Genomic DNA, 27,515 nt, shown 5'->3' with positions numbered 1-27,515 from the left:
TTCCTCCAGGTAATGCTTTCGGACACCTTCCTCCCCCCAGGGCTACAACACTTCAACAGGAAGGTACAGCAACTGGGGCTTTCAGTAGAACTCCTCCGCTCAATGTCCTTACAATCTGCCAAAGCCACAGTCATAACTAGGTTGTGGGACATTGAGAGACAGGATCTTATAGCAGCAGCAGGCACAACATGTTCCCCCCTTCTTTTCCACCTCCCGTGGGCTCATGAAACAAAACCTAATTATCTTGACTTCCTACTGAACCCACAAGAAAGAAGGGCATTTTCGTTGGCCAGGTTCAACGCAAATCCATCGAACCTCCTGTGGGGAAGATTCTCGGGCAGGGCGAAGGACGAGAGGATCTGTCCGTGTCATGACCCTCAGGTGGAAAGCCTTCTACATATGGTTTTTCATTGTAATCTTTACGTCGACCTTCGTCAACAATTCCTGGACCGGCTCGGCATCCCCAGAAGGAGACCAGAGTGGGAAATCTTACAATTCCTTTTGCTGGGGAAGGACCAGGTCCTCACCAAGATGGTGCAGTCGTCTGAATTATTAGAAGCCCCATTGTCGTGAAAGCGGATAGCGGATTATTCCCTTCTCTCTCTTAACACAGCGTTTGCCACAGCGACACTTTTAATCTGTTATTATTTTGTCTGCGAGTTTGTTTGATGCCAATAAAGGTTTTACTTACAATAAATTCTCAAGCAAACTCAAGCGGCTAATTGAGCTGCCTCTCTCAGAGGTTAAGTGCCTCGTAAATCAGTCCCGGTACTCACAGCTCCTTCGGTGGGAAAATGGCCGTCTCAGCACGAACTCCCCCAGAATGCTTGCTTTCATCCGGTAATGAGGTCCAACGCATCAAGAACCACACCAGAGGTCCGATGAACCGACAGCCATAACTCTGCTACCACTGCTAGCATTTCACCGGCCGGGGGCCAGTTGTTAGACTGGACCCACAGAGCAAATATGCGATTGTTCCCCAACATGAAGAACAACACACACAGAAACATTTAGTAGTGGTTTAATATGGAGAGCAGCAGAGAGAGACGTCCGGCATATTGGAAGCCGGAAGAAAGAGTGCACAGTACAGTGAAAACATCACGTGAGGAGAAAAGAGAGAAGGTGCATTCCTTTTTCCTGGGAACAGACACAAATGACATACTAGTCTCGCTTGAGTAGCTCGGCAGTGAACATAATCCCAACAGTAAGGAGTGAATCCTGAGTGGAAAAATACATAAATTTATATGGTGTTTCCCGTGTGAATTCATTTATGAATACTAAGGTCTCTACTCCCTATGAAGCTCTTTCCAAATTCCATATATCTCTGGATTCCCCCCGTGTGACTTCGTTAATGTTTTTAAGGTTTCCATAGTGATTGAAGGTCTTAACATTTAAATGGCTTCTCTCCTGTGTGAGTTCGTTGATGTTTTCTAAGGTTTCCATAGTGATTAAACCTTTTCCCACACTCTATACATTTAAATGGCTTCTCTCCCGTGTGACTTCGTTGGTGTATTCTAAGGTCTCCACTTTGACTGAAACTCTTTCCACACTCCATACATTTAAATGGCTTTTCCCCTGTGTGAGTTCGTTGGTGTCTTCTAAGGTGTCCATTGTGACTGAAGCTCTTTCCACATTCAATACATTTAAATGGTTTCTCCCCTGTGTGAGTTCGTTGGTGTCTTCTAAGTGCTCCATTTTGACTGAAACTCTTTCCACATTCAATGCATTTAAATGGTTTCTCCCCTGTGTGAGTTCGTTTGTGTATTCTAAGTTTTCCACTTTCACTGAAGCTCTTTCCACATTCAATACATTTAAATGGTTTCTCCCCCGTGTGAGTTCGTTGATGAAGTCTTAGTGTTCCACTTTCACTGAAGCTCTTTCCACATTCAATACAATTAAATGGTTTCTCCCCCGTGTGAGTTCGTTGATGTTTTCTAAGTGAGCCACTTCTCCTGAAGCTCTTTCCACACTCAATACATTTAAATGCTTTCTCCGTCATGTGACTTTCTTGGTGTTTTCTAAGTGTTCCACTTTCACTGAAGCTCTTTCCACACTCCATACATTTAAATGGTTTCTCACCCGTGTGAATTTGTTGATGCCTTCTAAGTGTTCCACTTTGACTGAAGCTCTTTCCACACTCCATACATTTGAATGATTTCTCCCCCGTGTGAGTTCGTTGGTGTATTCTAAGTGCTCCACTATGACTGAAGCTCTTTCCACACTCCATACATTCGAATGGTCTCTCCCCTGTGTGAGTTCGTTGGTGTATTCTAAGGTCTCCATTCTGACTGAAGCTCTTTCCACACTCCATACATTCAAATGGTTTCTCCCCGGTGTGAGTTCGTTGGTGTTTTCTAAGGTTTCCATATTGACTGAAGCTCTTTCCACACTCCATACATTCAAATGGTTTCTCCCCGGTGTGAGTTCGTTGGTGTGTTATAAGGTTTCTCTTTTGACTGAAGCTCTTTCCACACGCCATACATTCAAATGGTTTCTCCCCCGTGTGAGTTCGTTGGTGTTTTCTAAGTGTTCCATTTTCACTGAAGCTCTTTCCACACTCCATACATTTAAATGGTCTCTCCCCGGTGTGAGTTCGTTGATGTATTCTAAGTGCTCCATTTTGACTGTAGCTCTTTCCACACTCCATACAATCAAATGATTTCTCCCCCGTGTGAGGTTGTTGATGTGTTCGAAGTACTACATTTTTATTCAAGCTCTTTCCACACTCTGTAGATTTGAACTGTTTCCCCCCTGTGTGCGTGCTCCAATGTAATGTAAGTTTATCCTTCCGGCTGAAGCTCTTTCCACATTCCATACATTCAAATAGTCTCTCTCTTGTGTGAGTTTGTTGATGTATCCTCAGTTTTCCACTGTGACTAAAGCACACCCCACATTCCATGCATTTAAATAGTTTCTTTGGTCTTCCCAATAAATTTACCGATGACTTCGTAGAATTGTGACCGTCATCTTCCTCACCTGTTTGGGAGTTAGGGGTGGGAGAGAATCCTGTTAGACTTCCAAGCAAGATAAAAAAGGAACTGAACACATGTCAATCTCAATGTTCATCTTCTCTTATTTTAACACAGTCTCCATTCTCCACTGTCCTCTCTATGTTCCTGGCCCTGCAATCCCTCTGTGGGGACAGCCATCTGTGGGGACAGCCATCATCCCCACCCAGAGACTCCTGCTGTTGTTGCTGTGGCTGTTGTGGGGGCTGCTGCCATGTTTTTATATGTTTTTAATAGTTTTTAATCTGTGGTATTTTGAATTTTGGTTTTGTTGGGGGTGGGATAGAGGTTTGGTTGGGGCTTGGGATTGTTTTAATTTTAGTAAAAGTGTATGTTGTTGTTGTTGGGGGTTTTCTGGTTTCTACTGTTTTTTGGTATGATTTGTGTTGTTTTAAGGGGAGAGGGTCGTGGCTGCCTGGGAGTAGGCCCCACGCCAACAGAACATCTGGGGCAGGTTCCACAGAGAGGGGATGTCCTGGGTCAGGCAATCTCAGTGATCATGTGTAGGAGGAGGAGTTATGCTAAGAACAGACCATGTCATTGCCAAGGAGGCAGGTTTAGTTGTTGTCTGAGGACTATCCCTGCTTCCGGGTCTGGTCCAGGGCTGAGAGTCTCGCCCATTGGGTCTAGTGGCGCGGGGTGCCAGGGCGCCTGGGCGCTCAGCAAGTGGGGGAGCTGTGTGGCGGCCTCCCTTTCCCCTCCTCTTGCACGCCCGCCAGCCACACCGCTCAGGGGAGAGCAGGGAGGTAAGCGAGTGGAGCAGGGGCACTAGGACCCTGTTCCGCTCTACAGCGCCCTCATCCCGGCGCTGTGTTTCATTGGTAGAGGCGACGCCACATGGCAGCACTCTACCAATGAAACACAGCGCCAGGGTCATCCTTGTTGGCAGCCTATGTGGGGTCACGAGCGAGCGGCAATGAAGCGCTGTCTGTGAGCTGCAGAGCGCGCTGTTGCTCTTTGGGCTCGCCTCTTCCTCTCAGATGGAGCGCACAGAGGGGCCTGCCTTGTGCACACGGGACGTCGCTTGAGTCTCCGTTCTCTCCCTGCCACCTTCCTGCCTGCAACCAGCCGTCCCCGTCATGAGGCGCACCGAGTGGAGAGGTCACAGAGGGGGCTCTTGAAAAGCAGCCCTGGAGGAAGAGGAGCAGTTGCCGCCACCGGCAGAACCCAACGGGGCTTCTCCCACAGAGGTTTCGCCGGGACGCTGTAAGGGCGCGGCGCTGGGAGCCACCACTGCCCCCAAGACCACCACTGGTTCTACCATGACGCATGGGAACCGGCGCAGCACGGAGTTCCGGTGTGGTGGCGGAGGCAGCAGCAGTGGCGCTCGACCCGCGCACTCTGTGCAAGGCCAAGACTGGAGAGGACTGGGACTGGAGAGGTAAGAGCCCAAAGGAAAGCTGGAAGGACTGGGGGGGGTTCAACTCTGGGAAATGGGGGGCGCCGGCGGAGGGATCTTCGCACCAGGGCGCCGGGTATGCTAAAGACGGCCCTGGTCTGGTCCAACTGTCTCCTGGATCCTTATCTATCCTGGCTCATAAAAGCGAGTCGGGAAGGGCTGGGCGATGGGCTCTACGAAGCGGTGAATGCTTCCCTCTGTGATGGAGCCTTCCCAGACCCACTGAAAGAGGCGGTTATTAAACTGCTTCTTTAAAAAACATCTTTGGACCCAGCCAATATGGTCAACTATCGCCCAGTCTCAAATTTTCCATTCTTGGGCAAGGTGATTGAGCGGGTAGTTGCTGAACAACTCCAAGCACGCCTGGAGGATGTGGACCATTTGGATTCCTTCCAATTGGGAATTAGGCCTCATCATGGGACTGAAACTGCCTCAGTCGCGCTGGTCAATGATCTCTGGCGGGCTAAGGACAAAGGTGAAAGCTGTTTTCTAGTTCTGCTAGATCTCTCAGTGGCCTTTGATCAGGCATCAAGATGAGAAGAAATTTAATCAAGAGTGGGGAAAATTCATAACTACCTGTATACAGTGGAACCTCTACTTACGAATTTAACCCGTTCCACATTCGTAAGTAGAAACATTCGTAAGTTGAAACGATGTTTCCCATAGGAACGCATTGGGAATGGATTAATTCGTTCCGGGGCCTTATAAAAAGGCACTTTAAAGGCCGGTGGGAAGCCGCCGCCGACTACGACGGCCCGATCCAGCCCTATGGCCAGATCAGCAGCTGGGGGGCGGCGGGACGGGGGGCGGCGATGGGCCCGATCCGGCCCTAGGGCCAAATCGGCAGCTGGGGGGGTGGCGGGAGGCCGTCGGCGGTGGCAGCGATGTGCCCAATCCGGCCCTATGTCTGGATCGGCAGCTGGGGAGGCCAGTGGTGGGTCCGATCTGGCCCTATGGCCGGATCGGCAGCTGGGGGGGAGGCAGGAGGCCGGCGGCAGCAGCGATGGGCCCGATCTTGCGTGGGTGGCTGTGAGGAGACCGTCTGGTCCCCTTTGACCACGGAGGGCAGTGGGGCCTTGGCTCCCATCTTGGGGGATCTGCAGCAGAAGAGGGCAGACGAGCACTGGGCTGTACCTTCTCAGCCGGGCCTGCTGCTGCTAGCGCCAGGGCCCAGAGGCCTCAGTGGGGCGCCCAAGGGCAGCACAGAGCATGTCGGCCAAGGCTGGCACTTGAATCCGGGGCGGCTTCATGAACCGCAGCTGTAGCAACAGCCATGCCTTCCACGCTGGGCAGGCGGGAGCTCAACGAGAGCGGCTCCTGGGCCAGACACAGTAGAGAGTGTCCTTCGTGGTGGCCGTGCACAGAGGAGGGAGCTTCTCTCTCTCTCCCCCAGCCCCTCTCCTCCCCCTGCCTACCTCCTCCTCCTCTCTGCCTGCAGTTGGGAGCCAGCGGCAGTGGTGGTCAGCCTTCCTGGGCGCCAGGCGTGGGGCCAACAGGTATGCCAAGCTCCAGCCCACAGCACGGCCATGGAGGCTGGCGGGTGGGTGGCGAGGCTTCCTCTCAAAGCCAAGCCCCCTTCCTCCACAGAGTGGGGAGAAGCCAAGGAAGAAGGAGGGAGGAGACACCACCGCGGTGTGGGTGAGGGAGGGAGGGGGGAAATCGCAAAAAAGGGTGACCGGATCAGCAGCTTGGGGGGTGGCGGTAGGCTGGCGGCTGTGGCGGCGAGGGCACGATCCGGCCCTATGGCTGGATTGGCAGGTCGGGAGGCCATCGGGAGGCCGGTGGTGGCGGTGGCGAGGGCCTGATTCGGCCTTTGGATGTCGAAAAAATTCGTAAGCACGCACCATTTTTTTTTATTTGTAAGTCGCATTTTTCGTAAGTAGAGATATTTGTAAGTCAAGGTACCACTGTATTAAAGAACACTGTAAATATGTTAAAATACCAGGAATGATGTAAAACATGTAATGCCACATGTAACTGTAAAAATATATTGGAACATAAGAAGAGCCTGCTGGATTGGGCAAAGGTCTGCCTAGTCAAGCATCCTGTTCTCACATGGGCCAATCAAGGTGCCTGTGGGAAACCAGCAAGCAGATTTGAACACAAGAGCCTTTTGCCTTCCTGTGCTTTCCAGAAACTAGTATTAAGAAGCATTTTTGCCTAGGACCGCGAGGGCAGAGCACAGACATCAGTCTAATTATCTTTTTTTTCAAGGTATCCAAGTTGCTGGCCATCACTGTCTCTTGTAGGATGGAAGTCCATAGATTAACTATTCTTCTGTTGGTTCATCTTTGCAGCCCTTAAAGCTACAAGAAGCTACAGTTAGAACTGGATATGGAACAACTGATTGGTTCAAAATTGGGAAAGGAGTACGACAAGGTTGTATATTGTCTCCCTGCTCATTTAACTTATATGCAGAATTCATCATGCGAAAGGCTGGACTGGATGAATCCCAAGGCGGAATTAAGATTGCCGGAAGAAATATCAACAACCTCAGGTATGCAGATGACACAACCTTGATGGCAGAAAGTGAGGAGGAATTAAAGAATCTTTTAATGAGGGTGAAAGAGGAGAGCGCAAAATATGGTCTGAAGCTCAACATCAAAAAAACCAAGATCAAGGCCACTGGTCCCATTACCTCCTGGCAAATAGAAGGGGAAGAAATGGAGGCAGTGAGAGATTTTACTTTCTTGGGCTCCTTGATCACTGCAGATGGTGACAGCAGTCACGAAATTAAAAGACGCCTGCTTCTTGGGAGAAAAGCAATGACAAACCTAGACAGCATCTTAAAAAGCAGAGACATCATCTTGCCGACAAAGGTCCGTATAGTTAAAGCTATGGTTTTCCCAGTAGTGATGTATGGAAGTGAGAGCTGGACCATGAAGAAGGCTGATGCCGAAGAATTGATGCTTTTGAATTATGGTGCTGGAGGAGACTCTTGAGAGTCCCATGGACAGCAAGAAGATCAAACCTATCCATTCTGAAGGAAATCAGCCCTGAGTGCTCACTGGAAGGACAGATCCTGAAGCTGAGGCACCAATACTTTGGCCACCTCATGAGAAGAGAAGACTCCCTGGAAAAGACCCTGATGCTGGGAAATATTGAGGGCACAAGGAGAAGGGGACGACAGAGGACAAGATGGTTGGACAGTGTTCTCGAAGCTACCAACATGAGTTTGACCAAACTGCGGGAGGCAGTGGAAGACAGGAGTGCCTGGCGTGCTATGGTCCATGGGGTCACGAAGAGTCGGACACGACTAAACGACTAAACAACAACAACGAAGGCTGATAAATGTATAATGACCTAAGTTTTTGTGGGCTGAAGTCTGACAAAGTGGACTTTTGAGCAGGGAAGCTGGTGTCACTATAAACTTGTGAGTCTCTTTGTTGGCTTTGTGTACTTATTTTGAAATTTGCACCAAGGTTGTACCACGGTATCTATATGTAGGGGCGGACAAAATTACAGGGGCACTATAAATTATTATCCCACTTACTCACTCTCACACACAACCCCCGTCTGTAAGATTGGCAAGTTTACATAATTTGCTTATAATACTGGCCACTTCTGTTCTTCAAAAGCCTGATTCTATGCGTAGAGCCTCCAGCCAAAGGAATTGTGTACAGTGGAACCCCTACTTACGAATTTAATCCGTTCCAAATGCCCATTCGTATGTAGAAACATTCGTAAATCGAAACGATGTTTCCCATAGGAATTCATTGGGAACGGATTAATTCGTTCCGGAGCCTTACCTCCTTACCTCACTGCCCCGGACTCACCGCCGCCGCTGGATCGGGCCCTCACTGGCCTTGTTGCCCCGCACTCACCACCGGATCAGGCCCTCGCCAACCTCGTTGCCCCGTGCTTGCTGCCACCTCCGGGTCGGGCCCTCGCTGGCCTCCTTACCCTGTGCTTGCCGCCGCTAGATCATGCGCTCATGGCCGCCGCCGCGAGGCCGACCTTCTGCAGAGAGCGGGGCCGCGGAGGAGCGAAAGGCAGAGGCCTCGGCCACCCGACCACCCGCCCCTACCTGTAGCACGCTCGCTGCCGTATCAGGCCCTCACCGGCCTCATTACCCCGCGCTCGCCACTACCGCCGGATTCGGCCCTTGCCAGCCTCATTGCCCCGCCCTTGCCGGCGCCGCTAGATCGTGTCCTCATGGCTGTTGCTGCCGCTGCGAGGCCAACCTTCTACAGCGAGCGGGGCCGCGGAGGAGCGAAGGGCAGAGGTCTCGGCCACCTGCCCGCCTGGCTCCTACCTGTAGCGCGCTCGCCTGCCTGCCTGCCGATGGCTTTTCTTTCTCCTTTGCTTGCTCTGAGCGTTCGCGGAGCTCAGAGCAGGCGAAGGAGAAAGAGAAGCCATCGGCAGGTAGGCAGGCAGGCGAGCGAGTGAGCGCACGCTACGGGTTGGGGGCGGGCAGGCGGCCGAGGCCTCTGCCTTTCGCTCCTCCTTTCGCTCCTCGCTCGCTCGCCTGCCTGCCGATGGCTTTTCTTTCTCCTTTGCTTGCTCTGAGCTCCGCGAACGCTCGGAGCAGGCGAAGGAGAAAGAGAAGCCATCGGCAGGCAGGCAGGCAGGCAGGCAGGCAGGCAGGCAGGCAGGCAGGCAGGCGAGCGAGCGCACGCTACGGGTAGGAGCCAGGCGGGCAGGTGGCCGAGGCCTCTGCCTTTCGCTCCTCCACGGCCCCGCTCGCTGTATAAGGCCGGCCTGGCGGCGGCGGCGGCAACAGCAACCATGAGGGCACGATCTAGCAGCGCCGGCAAGCGCGGGGCAATGAGGCTGGCAAGGGCCCAATCCGGCAGTAGGGGGCGAGCGCGGGGCACTGAGGCCATTCGGATGTCGAAGAAATTCGTAAGCGCACCCCAATTTTTTTCATTCGTAAGTCGATTTTTTTGTAAGTAGAGTCATTCGTAAGGAGGGGTTCCACTGTATTATGATAACGGGTCCTTTGTCCCTTAAGCCCACCAAACTGAGGAGGTGCATGCATTTATTGTGTTTTGATGCTGGTGGAATGTATCACTCTGAACTTGTCTATAAAAATAAAAGTAAGAGAAGCAATTTAAATATATGGATTAAAATTATGGGAAGCATTTCCATAGTGCTTTGGAGAAGGCCTCACCCCTTCCTTCTTCCTCCCAATCTTTCCCTCTTTCTCCTGCCACCAACCAGCTAGCCATGTCCCCATCTCCTCTCTCCTGGAACTCACCAGATTTCTCCCAGGGTCCTGGGAGGGAATGCTCAGAGGTTGTGGGGAGGGATGCGGGAGACAGCCTGACCAGATCAACCGTCCATCTTCCTCCTTCCATCCTGGCCAGGTTTGCAGGTTCAGTCTCAGCTAGGTTTGCAGGTTCAGCTTCCTGAGGAGCCCAGAAGCCAGAGGAAGCTGCAAGCAAATCAAAACGTTAGCTGGGCTTTAAGAATCACTTCTAAAGAAGTTTATGGACAACTTTGGAGAAGGCCTCACCCCTATATTCTTCCTGCCAGAAACTCTCTGCCTTTTGTCTCCTCTCCATCTTTTCCTCTTTCCTTCTCCCTCCATCAACCACCCATCCCTGTCCCCATCTCCTCTCCCCTGGAACTCACCAGATTTTTCCCAGGGTCCTGGGAGGGAATGCTCAGAGGTTGTGGGGAAGGATGCGGGAGACAGCCTGACCAGATCAACCGTCCATCTTCCTCCTTCCATCCTGGCCAGGTTTGCAGGTTCAGTCTCAGCTAGGTTTGCAGGTTCAACTTCCTGAGGAGGGCAGAAATCAGAGCAAGTTGCAGCTTCCTGGGAGGAGGAAGAAGCCAAAGGAGTCTCAGAGCCCCTGCAGGGATTCTCCTGCCCAAGACATTCTGCTGCCCCTGGAGAAGCCCCAATTGGGCACCACCTTCCCAGGATCCCTCACCCATTTTCAACCACCTTTGGCCATTCCTTTCACCTGCCTGTCCCACCTCCCTTCAAAGGCTGGTATGGTATGCACATTAGTGGCCTGAGAGTAGATCCCTTGGAACTTAAGAGTTAATCTGCAATGGACTGCTCTGAATACATGGGTGGCCCTTGCATGGAGAAGGAGGAAGCCCCTTGCTTGCATCTGGACTCCCTGGGAGAGGCGGTGGATCTGCCCACTGCTCCCTCTGACCTCCTGCAAACACCCTTTGCTCTTGTTGCTCAGGGGAGAGAGGCGGCTGATGCAATGAGCCTTCAAACCCATCCGCTTCCTCCTCTGCAGCCCAGTGAGAGGGGAAGGAGCTGCAGTGCCTGGTATTGTGAATTAACAAGCCCTCTTCCTTCCATGCTGTGGGAGTGGGGTGGGTTAAAAGTAGTGGAAACAGGAGCTTTGGTCATGAGTAAACAACTTAGAAGGCAAGTTCACAAGAGAAGCACATTGGAGCACTGCTTACTCATACTATGTGTGTGTGTGGATCTAGAGGACAACATACATGTTTACTCCACATGATTACTTAAAGAGGGGATTTCTTTAAATTCAAAGGCCAGTTCTAAAAAATGGAAGACTTCTGAAAGCAGCCCTGTACTGGGAGGTTTTGGGTGTTTTTTGTGTGTTTTTTATTTTGTTGGAAGCTGCCCAGTGTGGCTGAGGAAACACAGTCAGATGGGCAGGGCGCAAGTAGTGAATTGTTGTTGTTGCTGCTGCTTCCTAAGCCTCTTCTACTATGCATGCTGATCAGAGACTCTGTCCCAACAACCCCTTCAACTGCAACAGGGCTTCCTATTTTTGCTGCTATTCTTTACATTTCTTTACTGCACTTCCTCAGAAGATCACAGGGCAGCTTGCAATAGAAAAACACAGAAATGCACACCAGAGTAAGAAATAGACACACATACACACCCCAATGCAGTTGTGAAGGCCATAGATTGTTTAATGAGCCAAACACCTGGGAGAAGAGGAATGCTTTCGCCTGGTGCCTAAAGATAAGGTATTCCTCCGAGGGGTCTTCTGCCAGGGTATAGATATTAAAATCAAATTTCATGCTATAATTAAGGCGATCGTGGCCAGCAATGCCCACCCCTCTCCCCCTTCCATACCTGCAACCCCCTTTGCAGCAGATCCTTGCAGAAGGAAGCTTCTCTCCCCCCCCCCACTCCGCCTTCAAAGCCCCCATTTAAAAAAACAGCTCCCTTTCCTCCTTACTATTCTCCCTGTTCCGGGGCTCCTCATCCTGGACCCCCTTCCCTCCTTCCCCGCCATTAGCATTGCACTCACTCGAAATCCTGGGCAGCGGGGGGGCGGGAAAGGGAGCCCCCGCGCGCGAGGCAGGGAGTGAGGCTTGATTAGGAAGCAGCCCCCTCCTCTGCCTCCGCACAATGCAGCCCCACTTCCCGCCTCCTTCCTTTCCTCATTTGCAAACACCGCTTTTATCTCTGCTGGTGAAGCCGGAAGTGGCGGCAACTGTGAGGAGGAAGGAGAAGTTTCTCTCCACGCCGCGCCTGTTATTTGATAATTGGGGGAAGGAAAACCTTGTAGCACCCATTCAATGGGGAGAGGAGGGAAGAAACGTGTGCATAGGGAATATAAACTCCTACTTTGCCCGCTGGACTGTGCCTGCTTTGGATCCCCGCTCTTTCAAGACGGTATTGTCCTGAATAAACTCTTTACTGCTTTACCAGTTTTGTTCAGATTGCATTTTAAGGAGCAAGTTAAAGGGTCTTGTTATAGGAAAATCCTTGGGCTCGCCTGGATTACCAAGCAAAGACACCAGCCAGGAATATAAGGAGCAAAACAGCAGCCAGTAGGCCTGATATTTATTAAACAAAAAACAAAAACACTTGCAACAGAACTTCCAACCACCACCAGGATGAAGTAGGAAGGAATGAAGCCCAGAACAAGGGATGGCTCCCATTTTGATCAGTTTTACAGAGATACCCACAACACCCCTAAAATCACATCATTGGATACATTACAAATACAACACAAATTGAGAGGGTCTGGCAACAGAAACCTGAGCATCAGGGCTTGCCCCCACCCTTCCATTTACCTCCACCATACACCCATCAAGTGATGCAAAATAGATATTTACTTGTCCCTGTTTCCCAGCCAAGTTAACCACACTCTGTCTTGATCTGGGTTTGCTATTGTTACATTTATCAGTGAACTGTTATGTGTGTGTGTGTGTGTTGTCCTGTAGCACCTTGGAAACCAACTAGGTTTGTTCTTGGTACATATAAGCTTTCGTGTGCATGCACACTTCACGAAAGCTTATACCAAGAACAAACCTAGTTGGTCTCTAAGGTGCTACAGGACAATTTTATTATTTACACACACACACACACACACACATATATCGACTACATCAGACCAACACGGCTACCTACCTGAATCTACATTTGGTAATGTGCAGCAGCGGCTCTTTTAATAGATAGGAAAAACTGTGATTAAGTGTTTTGTGAGGACATTTGCAGAAGTGATTGTGTTGATTTTGGTAGTCTATGTCTGTGTGTATGGTGTCTGCTGAAGGGGCAACCTTTACATAAATGCCTGCAAATACAAATACATATATAGTGTATATAGTTTCATTTCTCTTAATGCTTGTTTATTGAGTAGGGGCTCTTCGTGTCACAAAGCAATGCCTTTCAGCGCAGCTCCATAAAACTGATTGTGCTCTCACACTGCCCCTTTTTGTGTGTGGATTTTGATCCAGACGGGCAAAGGTTAAGCAGAATCCAGCCCCCCCCCTGTCACCCTTAGGTGTGCTCAGCCTTCACCTGCTTTATGACTCCACCTTGCATGAGAAAGAAGGATGGAGCTCCAGGAAACAAGAAGTGGTCCTTCAGCCAGCCAGGACATCTCACCATCACAGACAGATCCCGTCTCCTTCTGTGGAGTCAAGAGTGGCCCTGGGATGGTCGAGAGAGGAGGGGAAGGGGCCAGGGACAGAAGCAATGGCAGGGCTCCAGATGCTCCCTTGGACCCCTCCCTTGACACCAAGGGGAGCTCCTTTTCTGGGGCTAAAAGCATTGGCGTGGAGGTTAGATTTTTTTTGTCAGGACTGCAACGAAGCAGAGAAGGAATGGTAAAAAATACTCCCCCTTCCAGATACACTAAGAACTGAATGAAAATAGCCCTGTCTGAGTAAATAGCTATTGGACAGCATAACATGGAGTTTAGTTGTAATGTGCAGCTGCCTCCCTAGATGAGCCTTTTCTTGGGGTCAGGGAGCTGGGGTGGTCAATCAACATGAAGTTCCCAGGTTACCTTTCCTTCTAGACAGCTATTCCAGCTCATCATTCCTCCCCATTTGTTTATGGAAAGGCAAAGGGTATGCACTTTTTATAGATGCAACTCCAACCAACAACTGGTGTCTTCTGAGTGCACTGAGCTCCCTCCCCCCCTTCTCTCCTCCAGATATAATACAGATTCCCTCAGCGTCTTGCCCCACCTTCCAGAAGGCAAATATATCTGATTTGTTTGTTTAGGACATCATTATATTGTATAGGGTAGACTCTTTTCCTCAGCAGTGATAAATATGACATTAATTGGTTAATGAACAACAGCTTCCATTTTGTCAACCTGAACTTTGTCTAAGGTTTCAGACATACCCATTTAATTCCAGAAATATGCAGAAAATACTTTTCTGTTTTGATTCTGGGCACTTGACTTCTCCCATCCTGCTACCATCAAGGCAGATATTTGAGGCAGAGATCGAGGGCTCCCTTAGCAGCAGCAGCAGCAACAGCAGCAGGTGGAGGCCCCACAAACATTTGTCACATTTTGAGGGTTTTTTAAATTAAAAACAAACAAAAGGCTTTTCCTTAGCCCAAGCTTCCCGAAACTAAGGCCCGGGGGCTGGATGCAGCCTGTGAGGCTCTTTTATGTGGCCCCCGGCAACCCCCGTCGCCCCCTCTTACCAGCATGGTGTGGCGCAGCACAGCTGCCCACTTCCAGGTCGCCGGGAGCGTCGGAAATAGCTTGCGCACATGTGCATCATTTCCAGTGCGCTTCCGGGCCGGAGGAGGCCCATGCGCATGCACACAAGCTATTTCTGGTGTTCCGGCAACCCGGAGGTGTGCCGGAAATTATGCGTGCGTCCGCGTATGGGCACACGCTCTGGACCGCAGCGTGATTGGTGCTGGCAGCACCAGCCCTCGGCAAGGTAAGTTGGGGGACCCCTGCCTTAGCCTCTCATAGCCCTGAAGTTAGCTCTTGATAAAGAGAGGGTCACTAAATAACATGGCCCCCAAGAATGAAAACAAATACTTCCAAATTCTTTTTTGCACATCCAGAGACAGGGGCTAGAAACCTTTTAAAGTAGAGTTTCTTGTAAACATATCACATCCAAATTTTGTTTTAACACAGTGATGGCGAACCTATGACACGCGTGTCAGACGTGACACGCAGAGCCCTCACTGCTGGCATGCGCCCCATCGGCCCATTGTTGTTGTCCCCCCCCATTTGTTCTCTCACTCCTCCTACAGCTTGTCTCCGCTACAGCTTGTCTCCCCTGTTAAAACCCGGATCCTTTGTTGTTGTTGTTGCTGCTGGTAGCCAGAGATTGGTTTTTTACCCTTTCTGTGCTGTTTTTTCTGGTGCTTTGGCAGACTATGATTGGGTGTAACAGTGTTTGTTTTTTAACCCGTTCTGTGCTGGGTCTTTTGCTGCTTTGGCAGACCATGTTGGTGCTGCGTGTTAGTTCCAGCGAAGGTATTATTCGTCATTTATTTATGTTCTCTTTCCCCCCCAAAAAAGCGCAGCCGCTTTGGGGCACCCCCCAAAAAGCAAAGCAACTTTTGCACCCCCAAAAGCCTCCCAAACTTTGGTCAGCAGCTCCCCCCCCAAAAGCTCAACAGCTCTGGGCACTTTGTGATAAAAAGGGTTTTTGGTTAGGTTAGGTTAAATAATTAGTTATTGGTTTATTTAAATACAGTTATATATTACAATTATACATTTTTGTTATTTAAACTATATATATCGTGAAATTGTGGTTTTTTTCTCGAAGTGACACACTACCCGAGTTATGCTCGGTATTTTGGCAAATTTTGACACACCAAGCTCAAAAGGTTGCCCATCACTGTTTTAACAACACGTGATGAATTTGATTTCTTTTGGCTCCTAGGTTCAAACCATTCGCATTCCATGAACATATTCTCAAGGCCATGCTGATCTACTGTGCAGCTCCAGCTCCGGCTCCTATATCCAATCCAAATAACTGCGCTGCTTCCACTCCTGCTCCTGCTCCTATGTCCAATCCTAATAACTGCGCTGCTCCCATTGCCAATCCTGGTCCTGGTCCTACTTCCGACTCAAAATCTATAGCGTTCTTCTCCAAGAATCACCTCTTCTCCTCTACTGTTCTAATTAATACTTTCCTTTGTTGATATTTAAAGAAGAGGCCTTGATTAAATTCCCAGCGGAAAAAGATCCCTTTCTTCCTTAGGGCACTTGCCAGATCTGTGTAATTATTCCTCAATTGCAGGAAAAATTTGGGAATTTTTTAAAAAGAGCACAACCTGGTGTTCTTGAAACTTTAAATTCTTCTTATAATGCAGTCCCAAAATTTTATCTCTTTGTTCCTTAGTCTGGAAGACCACCAGGTAATCGTTTATGATTATTGAATTAAGATTTCCTTCAAATTGCCTTGTTCAATTTCTGGAAGACCTCGTGATCTTAAATGTGATTCCTTCTCTCTCAACTGCAGAAAGGCAATTGCCGTCCGAGCCGATTCCTGCTGTCTTTCCAGATCCAAAATCTTCACTGATTCCAACTCCATAACTCTTGCATCCACTCCCAAAATTTCTTTTTTCACTTCTTGAACCTCTTTCCTCAATGTTCCAATTTCTTTTTTAATGTCTTTTAAGCCTGCTGTATTGGCCTTTACGTCTTTGCTAAGATGTTGCAATCCTTCTGTATTTGCTTGCAAACCTTCTGTATTTGATCTTACTTCTTTTCTAATTTCTCCCAAAATTCCTAAAACTTGTTCTTCAAATGACTGATCTCTGGAGGCCCTCCTTGTTACTATTTTTTGCTTTACACTTGGAGTTGGTTCTGCAGCCATAACAAAAACAGCAGCTGGCAGCTGAGAGTTTCAAGGTCAAGCCATGATATAGCAAACAGCCAGCAACAGATAGCTGGAAGCAATACAACAGCATCAGTCTAAGCAGACAGTTTAAATGTATTTTCTGTGCCTGAGAAGGCAATTTATGTTTCCAAACAGATGAACAGGTTTATATGTTGCAATATAGAAAATTGTAATCAATTATAGCAGTTCAGACCAATACAGTAACTTCTAAAGCTCCAAATAGGAAAACAAAAGTTAAAAGTATCCTCTCTATTATGAGGTCACAATGGAGTCTAGCCGCTCTGACCTGGTCTCCACTTCCAGAGAGGGGGAAAATGGTAAAAAAAAAATTCCCGTTATTGCAGGGTTCTACATCAATTTTATCTCTTCCCCCCTAACCCTGCCTCAGGGGGGATTTTTAAAGTTCATAATTTGGAAGTTTAGCAGTAAAATATTTCTCTCCCGGCTGCAGTAAAAATTCAATCGCTTTCACTTTGCCACAGCGGAAATGGACTGACCTCCTTTTTAGAATCTCTTCCGTGACCGAATTAAAGTCCTGATCAAATTTAAAATTTATCCCTTTTACTCACGGTATCCAAATTGTCCAAATTTCTTCTTTTTTAAGGAGAAATTGATCGCTCAGAGTCCACCGGATCTAGAAGCTTTGTTCAATGGAGGAAGTGAACAGACCAACAGTACCCATGTCTGCCACCCCGCTCACTCTCGGGGCTCTCGGGCCCCACTTTGGTGGCGGCGGCAAAAGGAGCAGTGAGCAGGGGAGGGACGGAGAGGTGCAGCTTTAAATGGCTACCGTCGAGCAATCACGCTGGCACAAACAAAGCCCAGGCCCCTTCCACTTGGCTCTAGGAGGAGGGAGGGAGGAGGAAAGAAAGCTGCAACCAATCAGAGGGAAACAATGCGGCTGGCACCCATCAAAGGCTAGCCCCCTTCCTCACTTTCTGCAATCAAGGTTGTGTCATCTGCATATCTGAGGTTGTTGATATTTCTTCCAGCAATCTTAATTCCGGTTTGGGATTCATCTAGTCCAGCCTTTCGCAGATGAATTCTGCATATAAGTTAAATAAGCAGGGAGACAATATACAACCTTGTCGTACTCCTTTCCCAATTTTGAACCAATCAGTTGTTCCATATCCAGTTCTAACTGTAGCTTCTTGTCCCACATAGAGATTTCTCAGGAGACAGATGAGGTGATCAGGCACTCCCATTTCTTTAAGAACTTGCCATAGTTTGCTGTGGTCGACACAGTCAAAGGCTTTTGCATAGTCAATGAAGCAGAAGTAGACGTTTTTCTGGAACTCTCTAGCTTTCTCCATAATCCAGCGCATGTTTGCTATTTGGTCTCTGGTTCCTCTGCCCTTTTGAAATCCAGCTTGCACTTCTGGGAGTTCTCGGTCCACATACTGCCTAAGCCTGCCTTGTAGAATTTTAAGCATAACCTTGCTAGCGTGTGAAATGAGCGCAGTTGTGCGGTAGTTGGAGCATTCTTTGGCACTGCCCTTCTTTGGAATTGGGATGTAGACTGATCTTCTCCAATCCTCTGGCCATTGCTGAGTTTTCCAAACTTGCTGGCATATTGGGTGTAGCACCTTAACACAGCGTTTCTCAACCGCTGTTCCGCGGCACAGTAGTGTGCCGCCCGACGCTGGCTGGTGTACCGCGACGCCTGGCGGCCGCCAATCTTTCCTGGGACATTCCTCCCTGCAGGGAAAGAAAACAGGAGCAGCTTACTCGCATGTAAGCGGCTGCCGCTTGCTTTCCGTGCAGGAATAGGGGATGCACGGGGCTTTTCTCCCTCACAGAGCTTTTCTTCCCTCCTCCCTCGCGGAGCTTTCCAGCTTGCCTCCCTCCTCCCTCCTCCGTGCAGGGAAATAAAGCAGCACCCGTTTACGTGCGTGTAAGCAACTCCCTGCAGCTTCTTTATTTCTCTCCCCACCCCCACTCGCCTCGGTGCCTGGAACAATAGAGTGCGAGTGGAGCCGGCTCTGGGCTGCGCTCCCTCCCCTTCTCCCTCTCTCCACCTCTCCTCCCCTCCCTCCGAATGAAATCTACCTTAGCATGCCTGCAAGTAAGTGCATTTAAACATCTGTGCATTTAAGCACTGTTGTCTCTCTTTTGGCTTCATTTACTGGTATTTAAAAAGCGGGGAGAGGAAGAGATACAGAATAAATTACAGTCATAATTATATAGTCAATATAGGGCGGCACAGAGTTAAATTTTTTAAACTTTTTTTAATGGTGGTGTGCCTCGTGATTTTTTTCATGGAACAAGTGTGCCGTGGCTCAAAAAAGGTTGAGAAACAGTGCCTTAACAGCATCATCTTTTAAAATTTTAAACAGTTCAGCTGGAATATCATCACTTCCACTGGCCTTGTTATTAGCAGTGCTTTCTAAGGCCCATTTGATTTCACTCTCCAAGATGTCTGGCTCAAGGTCAGCAACCACACTACCTGGGGTGTACGAGACCTCCATATCTTTCTGGTATAATTCCTCTGTGTATTCTTGCCACCTCTTCTTGATGTCTTCTGCTTCTGTTAGGTCCTTACCACTTTTGTCCTTGATTATGGTAATCTTTGTACGAAATGTTCCTTTCATATCTCCAATTTTCTTGAACAGATCTCTGGTTTTCCCCATTCTATTGTTTTCCTCTATTTCTTTGCATTGCTCATTTAAGAAGACCCTCTTGTCTCTCCTTGCTGTTTTTTGGAAATCTGCATTCAGTTTCCTGTATCTTTCCCTATCTCCCTTGCATTTTGCTTGCCTCCTCTCCTCCGCTATTTGTAAGGCCTCGTTGGACAGCCATTTTGCTTTCTTGCATTTCCTTTTCCTTGGGATGGTTTTCGTTACAGGGGCACTATAAATTATGATCTCACTCTCATACACAACCCCAGTGTGTAAGATTGGCAAGTTTAGGCAATTCACTTATTATTCTTTTTACTAGCCCTCCCTCCACACAACTGTGCAATTCATGCTTACAAATTCAATGCTTCTGTTTATACCCATGGCATGAGAAACATCATGGGGAAGAAAACTATGGGAGAAATTCAGGATTGTGCTATGTCAACCATTCCATCACAGAAAGCATGTCAGCTTCCTAGATGTAATGGTTCTCCCTCTCCTCTCTCCATGCATTTAACGTTGCATCTACTTTGGTCCGAAGAGAATTTTTCTGCCTAGGGGCTGATCATTGGGCTTTCCTCCCACAGCATCCTTCTCCAACTTGATGCCCTCTAGAAGATGTTAGACTACAACTCCCATAATTCCATTGTCCATGCTGGCTGTGGGCGAGGGGACACTTGAACTCGGGATGCAAAGGAGAAACATGCTAACAGGAAGGCACGCTTGGCAACTCCACACCGTGATCAACTCCCACCTGTAAACCAATGTCCCCACTGTGGAAGGACTGTGGCCTCCACAGTCATCCCATTGGTCATGTTAGCTGTGGGTGACAGGACCTGGAAATCTAGCGATGTCTGGAGGGAAATCTAACGATGTCTGGAAAAGGCTGACTCAGAGGTTCTGGCAATCTCATTGTCTGAGAATTTCAGGAAGAGGAAAGGAAATTACAAAAGCACCCAAGGACCCAGATCCCAACCCTTACCTAGAAAGGTAGCCTCTTCTTCACTCCCTCCCTCAGACTTTGCAGAGAGATGGATATTCTCTGTGCCCAAGGGATCCTGCTCAGACTTTGGGGACTTCATAACCACATCTTCCACAGGCCACGGTTCGTGGAACAGAGAGCAGGATGCAGATTATAACATCAGGAAATGCTCAATAAGCTGACTGGCTGAGACCCTGGGTGAGTAAATAATGTTAAGGAGCTTTTGGACAGAACTGTAGGTTGCCATCCTATCCATGCTTACATGGAAGTAAGTCCCACTGAACTGAATGCCGCTTGCTTTCTAGTAGGCCTCCGCAGGACTACCTGTTAAAGTATATTCAGAATGCTTCACATGTGTTGGCCCATTCTGAATTATTGTGTCTCGACTCAATGAGGAGGGATTTGAAGAAGCCTTTCACCTGAGTGCACAGTCCCTTTGCAGTGGGAACAGTCAAACCACGAAGCCACTGATCAACCAGAGTTTCCTGTTTTGACCAAACACAGTTTGAAGTTAGCTTAATATACCGGCTTGTTCCAAAGCTGGCAGCTGTAGTTCCCTGGTTTGGGCAAAATGGAAAGTTTGTTAGTTATGACTCATAAGAGACTGCCTGGTTAGATCACATGTCACAGTCAGGGCTGGCCCAATCATGAGGTAAACTGGGACAATTAGGTCAGTTGGCAGGTGCGGGGGGAGATGGGACTAGAGTATTCCCAGTTCTCCTGTTTGTTAGCCTTGCTGCCAGTGCAGGACCACAGATGTCAATTTGTGCAACTACCGAGGCAGAGTCCTCTTTCCCCCTCTCTCACTAAAGGTTGTGTGGGAGTCCTTCCTGGAGTGATGCATTCTGGTTGTGGGGGCCAGGAGAGTGTGGTAATGGCTACAGTTCTTATTGTAATCTTGGGTCAACATAGGTTTCAGTGTAAGTTTGCTGCAGCAATGCATTAAAAACTGTGCTTATTTGTATCCCAGGTTTTCAGGCTATGAAAAGTCATCTGAACCTGGCCATTATCTTAATAGATATTTCTTTTTTTCAAATAATATTTATTGATTTTCAAACATTAAACATACAAAAAATTCCAAAAAGAGCAACAAAAACAAAAAAGACAAAAACAAAAACAAAGCATATCATTTCCAACATTTTGCTTAACGTTGTAGACTTCCTCAATTCCCCCCCCCCCTGGGTCCATTTAAAATCCAAATTAGGCAATTTTCATTTGTTATCTTAAATCATTTTAACATATTTTTTCAGTATCTCATAACTATTTCTATTTTAAGAAACATCAACTACCCTCAACCTATGATTCAACAATTAACCCCAATCTCAATTTATTTCCCCATCCATCTATCCTCTATTTGTCCCCTTAGTCTCAAGTTTATACCCGAAAAATTTTCATACCTTCAAATACTATTTCTTCTATCATAATAACATTTAAACACTAAAATCTATTTCAGACCCCCCTCCCCTGGATTTAAGGTCTCCCAAATGAATCAGCCAGTATGGTGTAGTGGTTAAGAGCCGTAGACTTGTAATCTGGGGAACCGGGTTTGTGTCTCCGCTCCTCCACATGCAGCTGCTGGGTGACCTTGGGCTAGCCACACTTCCCTGAAGTCTCTCAGCCTCATTCACTTCACAGAGTGTTTGTTGTGGGGGAGGAAGGGAAAGGAGAATGTTAACCGCTTTGAGACTCGTTCGGGTAGTGATAAAGAGGGATATCAAATCCAAAATCTTCTTCTTCTTCTTCTTCTTCTTCTTCTTCTTCTTCTTCTTCTGCTTCTGCTTCTGCTTCTGCTTCTGCTTAATTCATTCTAGTTTCGGACCCTCTTAATCATTATTACTCCATTATTACTCCTCACCCCACTCCCACTCTTTCCCCATCTATCCACCACTCTCCCTTCTTCGTCCCCTGCTGCCTCCCCAATTCTCTAACTGTTGCACAATACCATCCAACTGCGTTTCTCTTTTTCAGCCCTATTTCAATTTTTATTCCCCTTAAAATCCACCCCCAGCATAATAATAATAATAATTTATTATTTATACCCCGCCCATCTGGCTGGGTTTCCCCAGCCACTCTGGGCGGCTTACAACAGAAAAATGAAATAAAACAATTAACCATTAAAAGCCTCCCTAAACAGGGCTGCCTTCAGATGTCTTCTAAAAATCTGGTAGCTGTTTTTCTATTTGACATCTGATGGGAGGGCGTTCCACAGGACAGGCGCCACCACCGAGAAGGCCCTCTGCCTGGTTCCCTGCAACTTGGCTTCTCGCAACGAGGGAACCGTCAGAAGGCCCTCAGTACTGGACCTCAGTGTCCGGGCAGAACGATGGGGGTGGAGACTCTCCTTCAGGTATACTGGACTGAGGCCATTTAGGGCTTTAAAGGTCAGCACCAACACTTTGAACTGTGCTCGGAAACGTACTGGGAGCCAATGTAGATCTTTCAAGACCGGTGTTATGTGGTCTCAGCAGCCGCTCCCAGTCACCAGTCTAGCTGCCGCATTCTGGATTTGTTGTAGTTTCCGGGTCACCTTCAAAGGTAGCCCCATGTAGAGCGCATTGCAGTAGTCCAAGCGGGAGATAACCAGAGCATGCACCACTCTGGAGAGACAGTCAGTGGGCAGGTAGGGACTCAGCCTGCGTACCAGGTGGAGCTGATAAACAGCTGCCTTGGACACAGAGTTGACCTGTGCCTCCATGGACAGCTGTGAGTCAAAAATGACTCCCAGGTGCGCACCTGGTCTTTCAGGGGCACAGTTACCCCATTCAGGACCAGGGAGTCCTCCACACCCACCCGCCTCCTGTCCCCCACAAACAGTACTTCTGTCTTGTCAGGATTCAATCTCAATCTGTTAGCCGCCATCCATCCTCCAACCGCCTCCAAGCACTCACACAGGACCTTCACCGCCTTCATTGGTTCTGATTTAAAAGAGAGGTAGAGCTGGGTATCATCAGCATACTGATGGACACCCAGCCCAACCCCCCTGATGATCTCTCCCAGTGGCTGCATATAGATGTTAAAAAGCATGGGGGAGAGGACAGAACCATGAGGCACCCCACAAGAGGCACCCCTCTCCCTAGCCCGCCGGAGATCGTCGACCAGTGCGACCAAGGCAGTTTCAGTCCCATGATGAGGCCTGAATCCTGACTGGAAGGGATCCAAATGGTCCGCTTCTTCCAGGCGTGCCTGGAGTTGTTCAGCAACCACTCGCTCAATCACCTTGCCCAAGAATGGAAGATTTGAGACTGGGCGATAGTTGGCCATATTGGCCGCATCTAAAGATGGTTTTTTAAGAAGCGGTTTAATAACCGCTTCTTTCAGCCGGTCTGGGAAGGCTCCCTCACAGAGAGAAGCATTCACCAACCCGCGAAGCCCATCGCCCAGCCGTTCCCGGCTAGCTTTTATAAGCCAGGATGGGCATGGATCAAGGAGACAGGTGGTTGGTTTCACTCGTCCAAGCAGCCTGTCCACATCCTCGGAGGTAACAGATTGAAATTTATCCCACACAACTGGACTAGACAGGGCTCTAGCACTCCCCCGCCCCGGCCCTGCTCCCACGGCGGAGTCTACCTCTTCCCGAATCTGAGCGACTTTATCTGCAAAAAACTTTGCGAAATCGTTGCAGGAGATCATGCGGCCCGAACTGGGACAGCATGAATCCTGTCCTCCCTCTCTCACTAGGAGGGCATTATTCCATGCTGGTTCCTCCTTGAGGACTCCCCAAGTCAAACATAAGTCCTGTTCCTCCACTCTCACTGGGGGAATAGTATTCTATACATCTTCCTCATCTTCTTTAAGTTCAATTCTATTATCCAGGGCTGGTAGTTGCACATCTTGCTTATCTTCGTTCTCTATTGGAGTTGATCCTTTTTCACTTTCCACACAGTTCTGATTTATTTTACCAGTCTGTTTATTATTCTGATGCAGTTCCTTTACAAAGTCCAAAAGCAGTTCCAAAAGTTCCTTTTGAAAGTCTGAGTCTAAGTCAGATGATGTTGTGACTACTGACATCCTGCTCATCTCAGATTTCATGGGAACAGTGCAGTTTAGAGAGCAGGAAATGGTGCTTCGTATTTCCAAACTTCAGAAACAAAAATTATGTCCGACCTGGTTACAAGTTCTCATTTTTGGATCTTATTCATATCTTATCACTCTTATGTCCATTTATGAAGAGAACATTTGTCAAGCTTCAGTCTTATATTTTGCACTCTCTTCAATGTTAACAGTTCACAACCTCAAACAGGTAAATAGATTCCTTCCTTTTATGATGTCATAATGGCGGCTCGCTGATCCCTCCAGGGACCCGACCCCAGCTTACAGGGGGGCTTTCCTCAGACCAAAATAGTTTTTTTTACAGGGATTTCACTAAATTCTACCCTTCTCCCCTTTACCCTGCCTCAGGGGAGAGGTTTTAGGTCCACATTTTGCGGATTGAAAGCTTCCTGTCAGTCTTCCTGGCTTCAGGCAAGATAACTGTGTCTCAGTTCTCTCAATGGGGGAGATTGACTTCCGTTTTAAAAATCTCCTCCTGTGGCCAATTTTTTTCAAATTAAAAATCCCTTTCTTTTACTCACAGTGTCCAAAGTCCTGATTTCTTTCAAATTTGGAAGAATCTGCTGCTCAAAGTGCTGTCGGCTCGGAGCTTCGCGTTACAGAGGTAGCGAGTCCACTCAAGGCACCCACGTCTCAACTTTGCTCGCTCTCGGGGCTCTTAAAAAGAGCTTACCGGGGCGAAGGAGTCATTTTGGAGCTCAGCTGAGTCTCCACGACCCCAGAAAGCTCGATCTGGGGTTCTTCTGGGGGTCCGCTCTCATGCCCCCCCTCCTCCACAGCGCCAGGAACCTCGGAGTCAAGGTTTCCTCGCCGCTCAGCAATGGTGGTAGACCGGAAGTCTACCTTGCAAGGTAGGCCAGTGTTATTCTATGCAACTCACATAGGATTGCTGAGGCTGCAAGACGTGCCAAAAAAATTACCTCAGTGGGGACCAAAAAGCATTTCATAAATGGAGACAATTTAGAGGAGGAAAAAAGGCATTGGTGGAAGGACACCTCTTCCAACACAGCTTCTGCTTTGTGATGGGGCCTTTTCAGTGATGGCTCCGACCTGGTGGAATGCTCTGTCCCATGAGACTAGAGCCCTGCAGGACTTGATCTTCTTCCGCAGGGCCTGAGCCTGGTTTCTGAACCGGGAAGGGCAGGGTATAAATAAAAAAGATTTTTAAAAAAATATTATTATTGTTGTTGTTGTTATTATTATTAAATTCAGAGTCCGCTGTGGCTGTTTAGGAAAAGTAAGAACATCAGGAGATATGATCACAACCCTAAGCATGTTCAGTGGCCAGGGAATGCTGATCCTGGCTGCAACTTTAAGCATGTTGGAAAGGCAACAACAGATATTTATATATGATTAAGGCTGTGATAGACCCACCTAACATTTAAAGTAAATGGCTTCACCCAAGAAATACGGAGAGCTGGTTTGTTAAGGGTGCTGAGAACTGTAGCAATAAACTACAGTTCCCATGATTCTCTGGGGAAAGTTACATGCTTTAAATGTATGGTATCTGCACAGCCTAAGAAACAAACAAAAGGAATATTGACCAACAAAATCAAACAACTCACTCAAAAATATTTTTAATTTGATGGTCACAAACTCTATTGACTGAAGATATTGTACAGTAACTTGTAGTCCATTGACTGCATATGGCCTGCCAAGCCTCAAGATGTGTCCTCCTGGTCCCTGCAGTTTCCATCTCCTGATGTGATCATAGGATGTAGCTCTCTGTGACTGTCCTGGAGAGAAAGATGCCTAAAGGGCCCTTAGAGAGATATTTTAAACTCCAATTTCAGCAGGAATCAGCACAGTGCTGAGATGGGATAGAAACCCTGATCTGGAAATAAATTATCCCTCTGGCTGCTCTTTAAAGAGGATATTTCTAAAGAACAATCAGAAGGGTCTTTTTTGATAGATCTCATTGCTAATTAAGCAGGGTCTTCTTGTGCTCTTATTTCTCCCCCACCCCAGCACTGGGGATAGAAGGAGTAAACATGCTAATTGTGTTTGCAAGACTTGTATGTATGCAAGATGGCATGTCGGGTGAGTGTTTGCAGCACTTTTGGCATGTGTGCATGTGACTTTATGGTCTGCATCTCTTTTCTGTGTGTGCATGCATGTGGACATATTGGCCACAAAGCACACTGGAATGTAGCCTCCAAAATCAATGCAGCTTTAAGCCCATAAATGTTCCTCTTGCTCTATAGGAAAGAACAATCAAATCTAAGACTATCAGGAGGAGAGAACTCCTGGATCTACAGAATTAAACTTCTCAACATCCTATGGACACAAACTGCATTGAGATTTCTCTCAAATTACTTTGAGATTTCCCCCCCTAAAAATATGAAGCAGTATAGAAATGAGTAATAATCTAAAGAGTAATAACTAATTTCAATTTTGCCTTCCTTAGTCTTTTACAATACTGTCATCAACATTTTTATCACCATTAATTTATTTCCAGTTGCCACTTCCAAAGAATCCCCCTTCCCTCTGCATTTTCAAAAGTGTCACCCACTTCAACTCTCAGCCTTCATCTGAAAACTCAGCAGTGTTACTGAGGAAGGTGGAAGATAAAACCTTTAAAGAAACAGGCATAAGCCTCTCTCACTTATTTACACGCAGACCCAAGAGGTCACTAGCTTTGATAGCTTGGGGAAAGATCAGATGCGTCCTCCGTGGAATAGATCTATCAACTGTTTTATTAGCCGTGACAGATCAACAGAACCTCCATGTGCAGGCATAGTGTAACTTGATTTGGGGCAGGCAAAAGAAGGTATTTCCTTGCTAAATGAATCGGATGGACATCATTGCCACAAGATGCGGTGATGGTGGTGGCTTATAGGTTTATCAATGGCACTAGCAGAGGAAAGTTGGGGGCAGGAGTAGTGGCCTGCAAAGGGTGCCAGGGGGCTGCAAAGTGAGAGGGGCACCTCCCTCCCTGCTGCACTGCTCTTCCTCCCCCCCCTGCCTCGCCTTCCCTCTCCGCCGGTGGGAGAGCGTGAGCTTGTGCCTGTGCTGCCGCCCCCTGAACCCACTCATCGCCCTTGCAGCCACCGCAGGGAGCAGGCGAGAGGGAAGGACAGTCGGAGCAGAGGGAGGACCGTGGAAGAGGACGGGGCTCCCTGATGAGGGACAGGGAGAGGGGCGGCAAAAGCCCCAGGTACGCCGCTGATCAGGGGGCGACTACATGCAGCCTCCATCGCGAAGAAGCAGCTGCCTTGGACCCCTCATTGTGCCCCTTGAGTTCAGCATCGTTTATAGGACTGAAGGGAGCAGCTCCCCAAGGATTCAGGCAGGGTCCTGAAGAGATGTTTGCCCCTCTGCCCTCCTGCACGTGCCCTGCCCCTGAGCTGTGCCCGGGCCCCTTCCCCTTCCTGCCCGTTTGGGGGGGCGCCTTGCAGCCTCCGGCTGGACCTGGGGCCTGATCCTGCCAGGCGAGGGGCACGTGCTCCCAA

General features: G+C 48.3%; 2 protein-coding genes across 2 annotated transcripts in view; both read right to left on the bottom strand.

Moving 5' to 3' along the window:
- LOC118081151 (uncharacterized) overlaps positions 1-27,515 on the bottom strand; it is a 52,791-nt gene that overhangs the window by 25,096 nt on the left and 180 nt on the right. The gene's annotated exons all lie outside the window — the stretch shown is intronic.
- On the bottom strand, positions 1,006-11,770 carry LOC132591563 (uncharacterized). Its single transcript, XM_060270684.2, has 4 exons — positions 11,607-11,770; positions 9,985-10,135; positions 9,608-9,784; positions 1,006-2,976 (listed from the first exon to the last, which is right to left on the bottom strand). Exons 2-4 carry the CDS (start codon positions 10,082-10,084, stop codon positions 1,385-1,387), a joined length of 1,869 nt encoding a protein of 622 aa, XP_060126667.1. The 5' UTR covers positions 10,085-10,135; positions 11,607-11,770; the 3' UTR covers positions 1,006-1,384.

Source organism: Zootoca vivipara, chromosome 2, assembly GCF_965207765.1.
Source record: "Zootoca vivipara chromosome 2, rZooViv2.hap1.1, whole genome shotgun sequence".
Classification (NCBI taxonomy): domain Eukaryota; kingdom Metazoa; phylum Chordata; class Lepidosauria; order Squamata; family Lacertidae; genus Zootoca; species Zootoca vivipara.
The sequence above is the reverse complement of the archived record's forward strand: the minus strand, read 5'-3'. Positions and strand labels throughout refer to the sequence as shown.

What these genes read in the sequence shown, in the direction of transcription:
- LOC132591563 (XM_060270684.2), bottom strand. Translation starts at nt 10,084, where the DNA reads ATGGAAGGAGGAAGATGGACGGTTGATCTGGTCAGGCTGTCTCCCGCA. An exon ending in AGGACCCTGGGAAAAATCTG is followed by an intron (nt 9,785 to 9,984) that starts GTGAGTTCCAGG and finishes ATTTGCTTGCAG; the next exon opens with CTTCCTCTGGCTTCTGGGCT. An exon ending in AGGACCCTGGGAGAAATCTG is followed by an intron (nt 2,977 to 9,607) that starts GTGAGTTCCAGG and finishes ACTCCCAAACAG; the next exon opens with GTGAGGAAGATGACGGTCAC.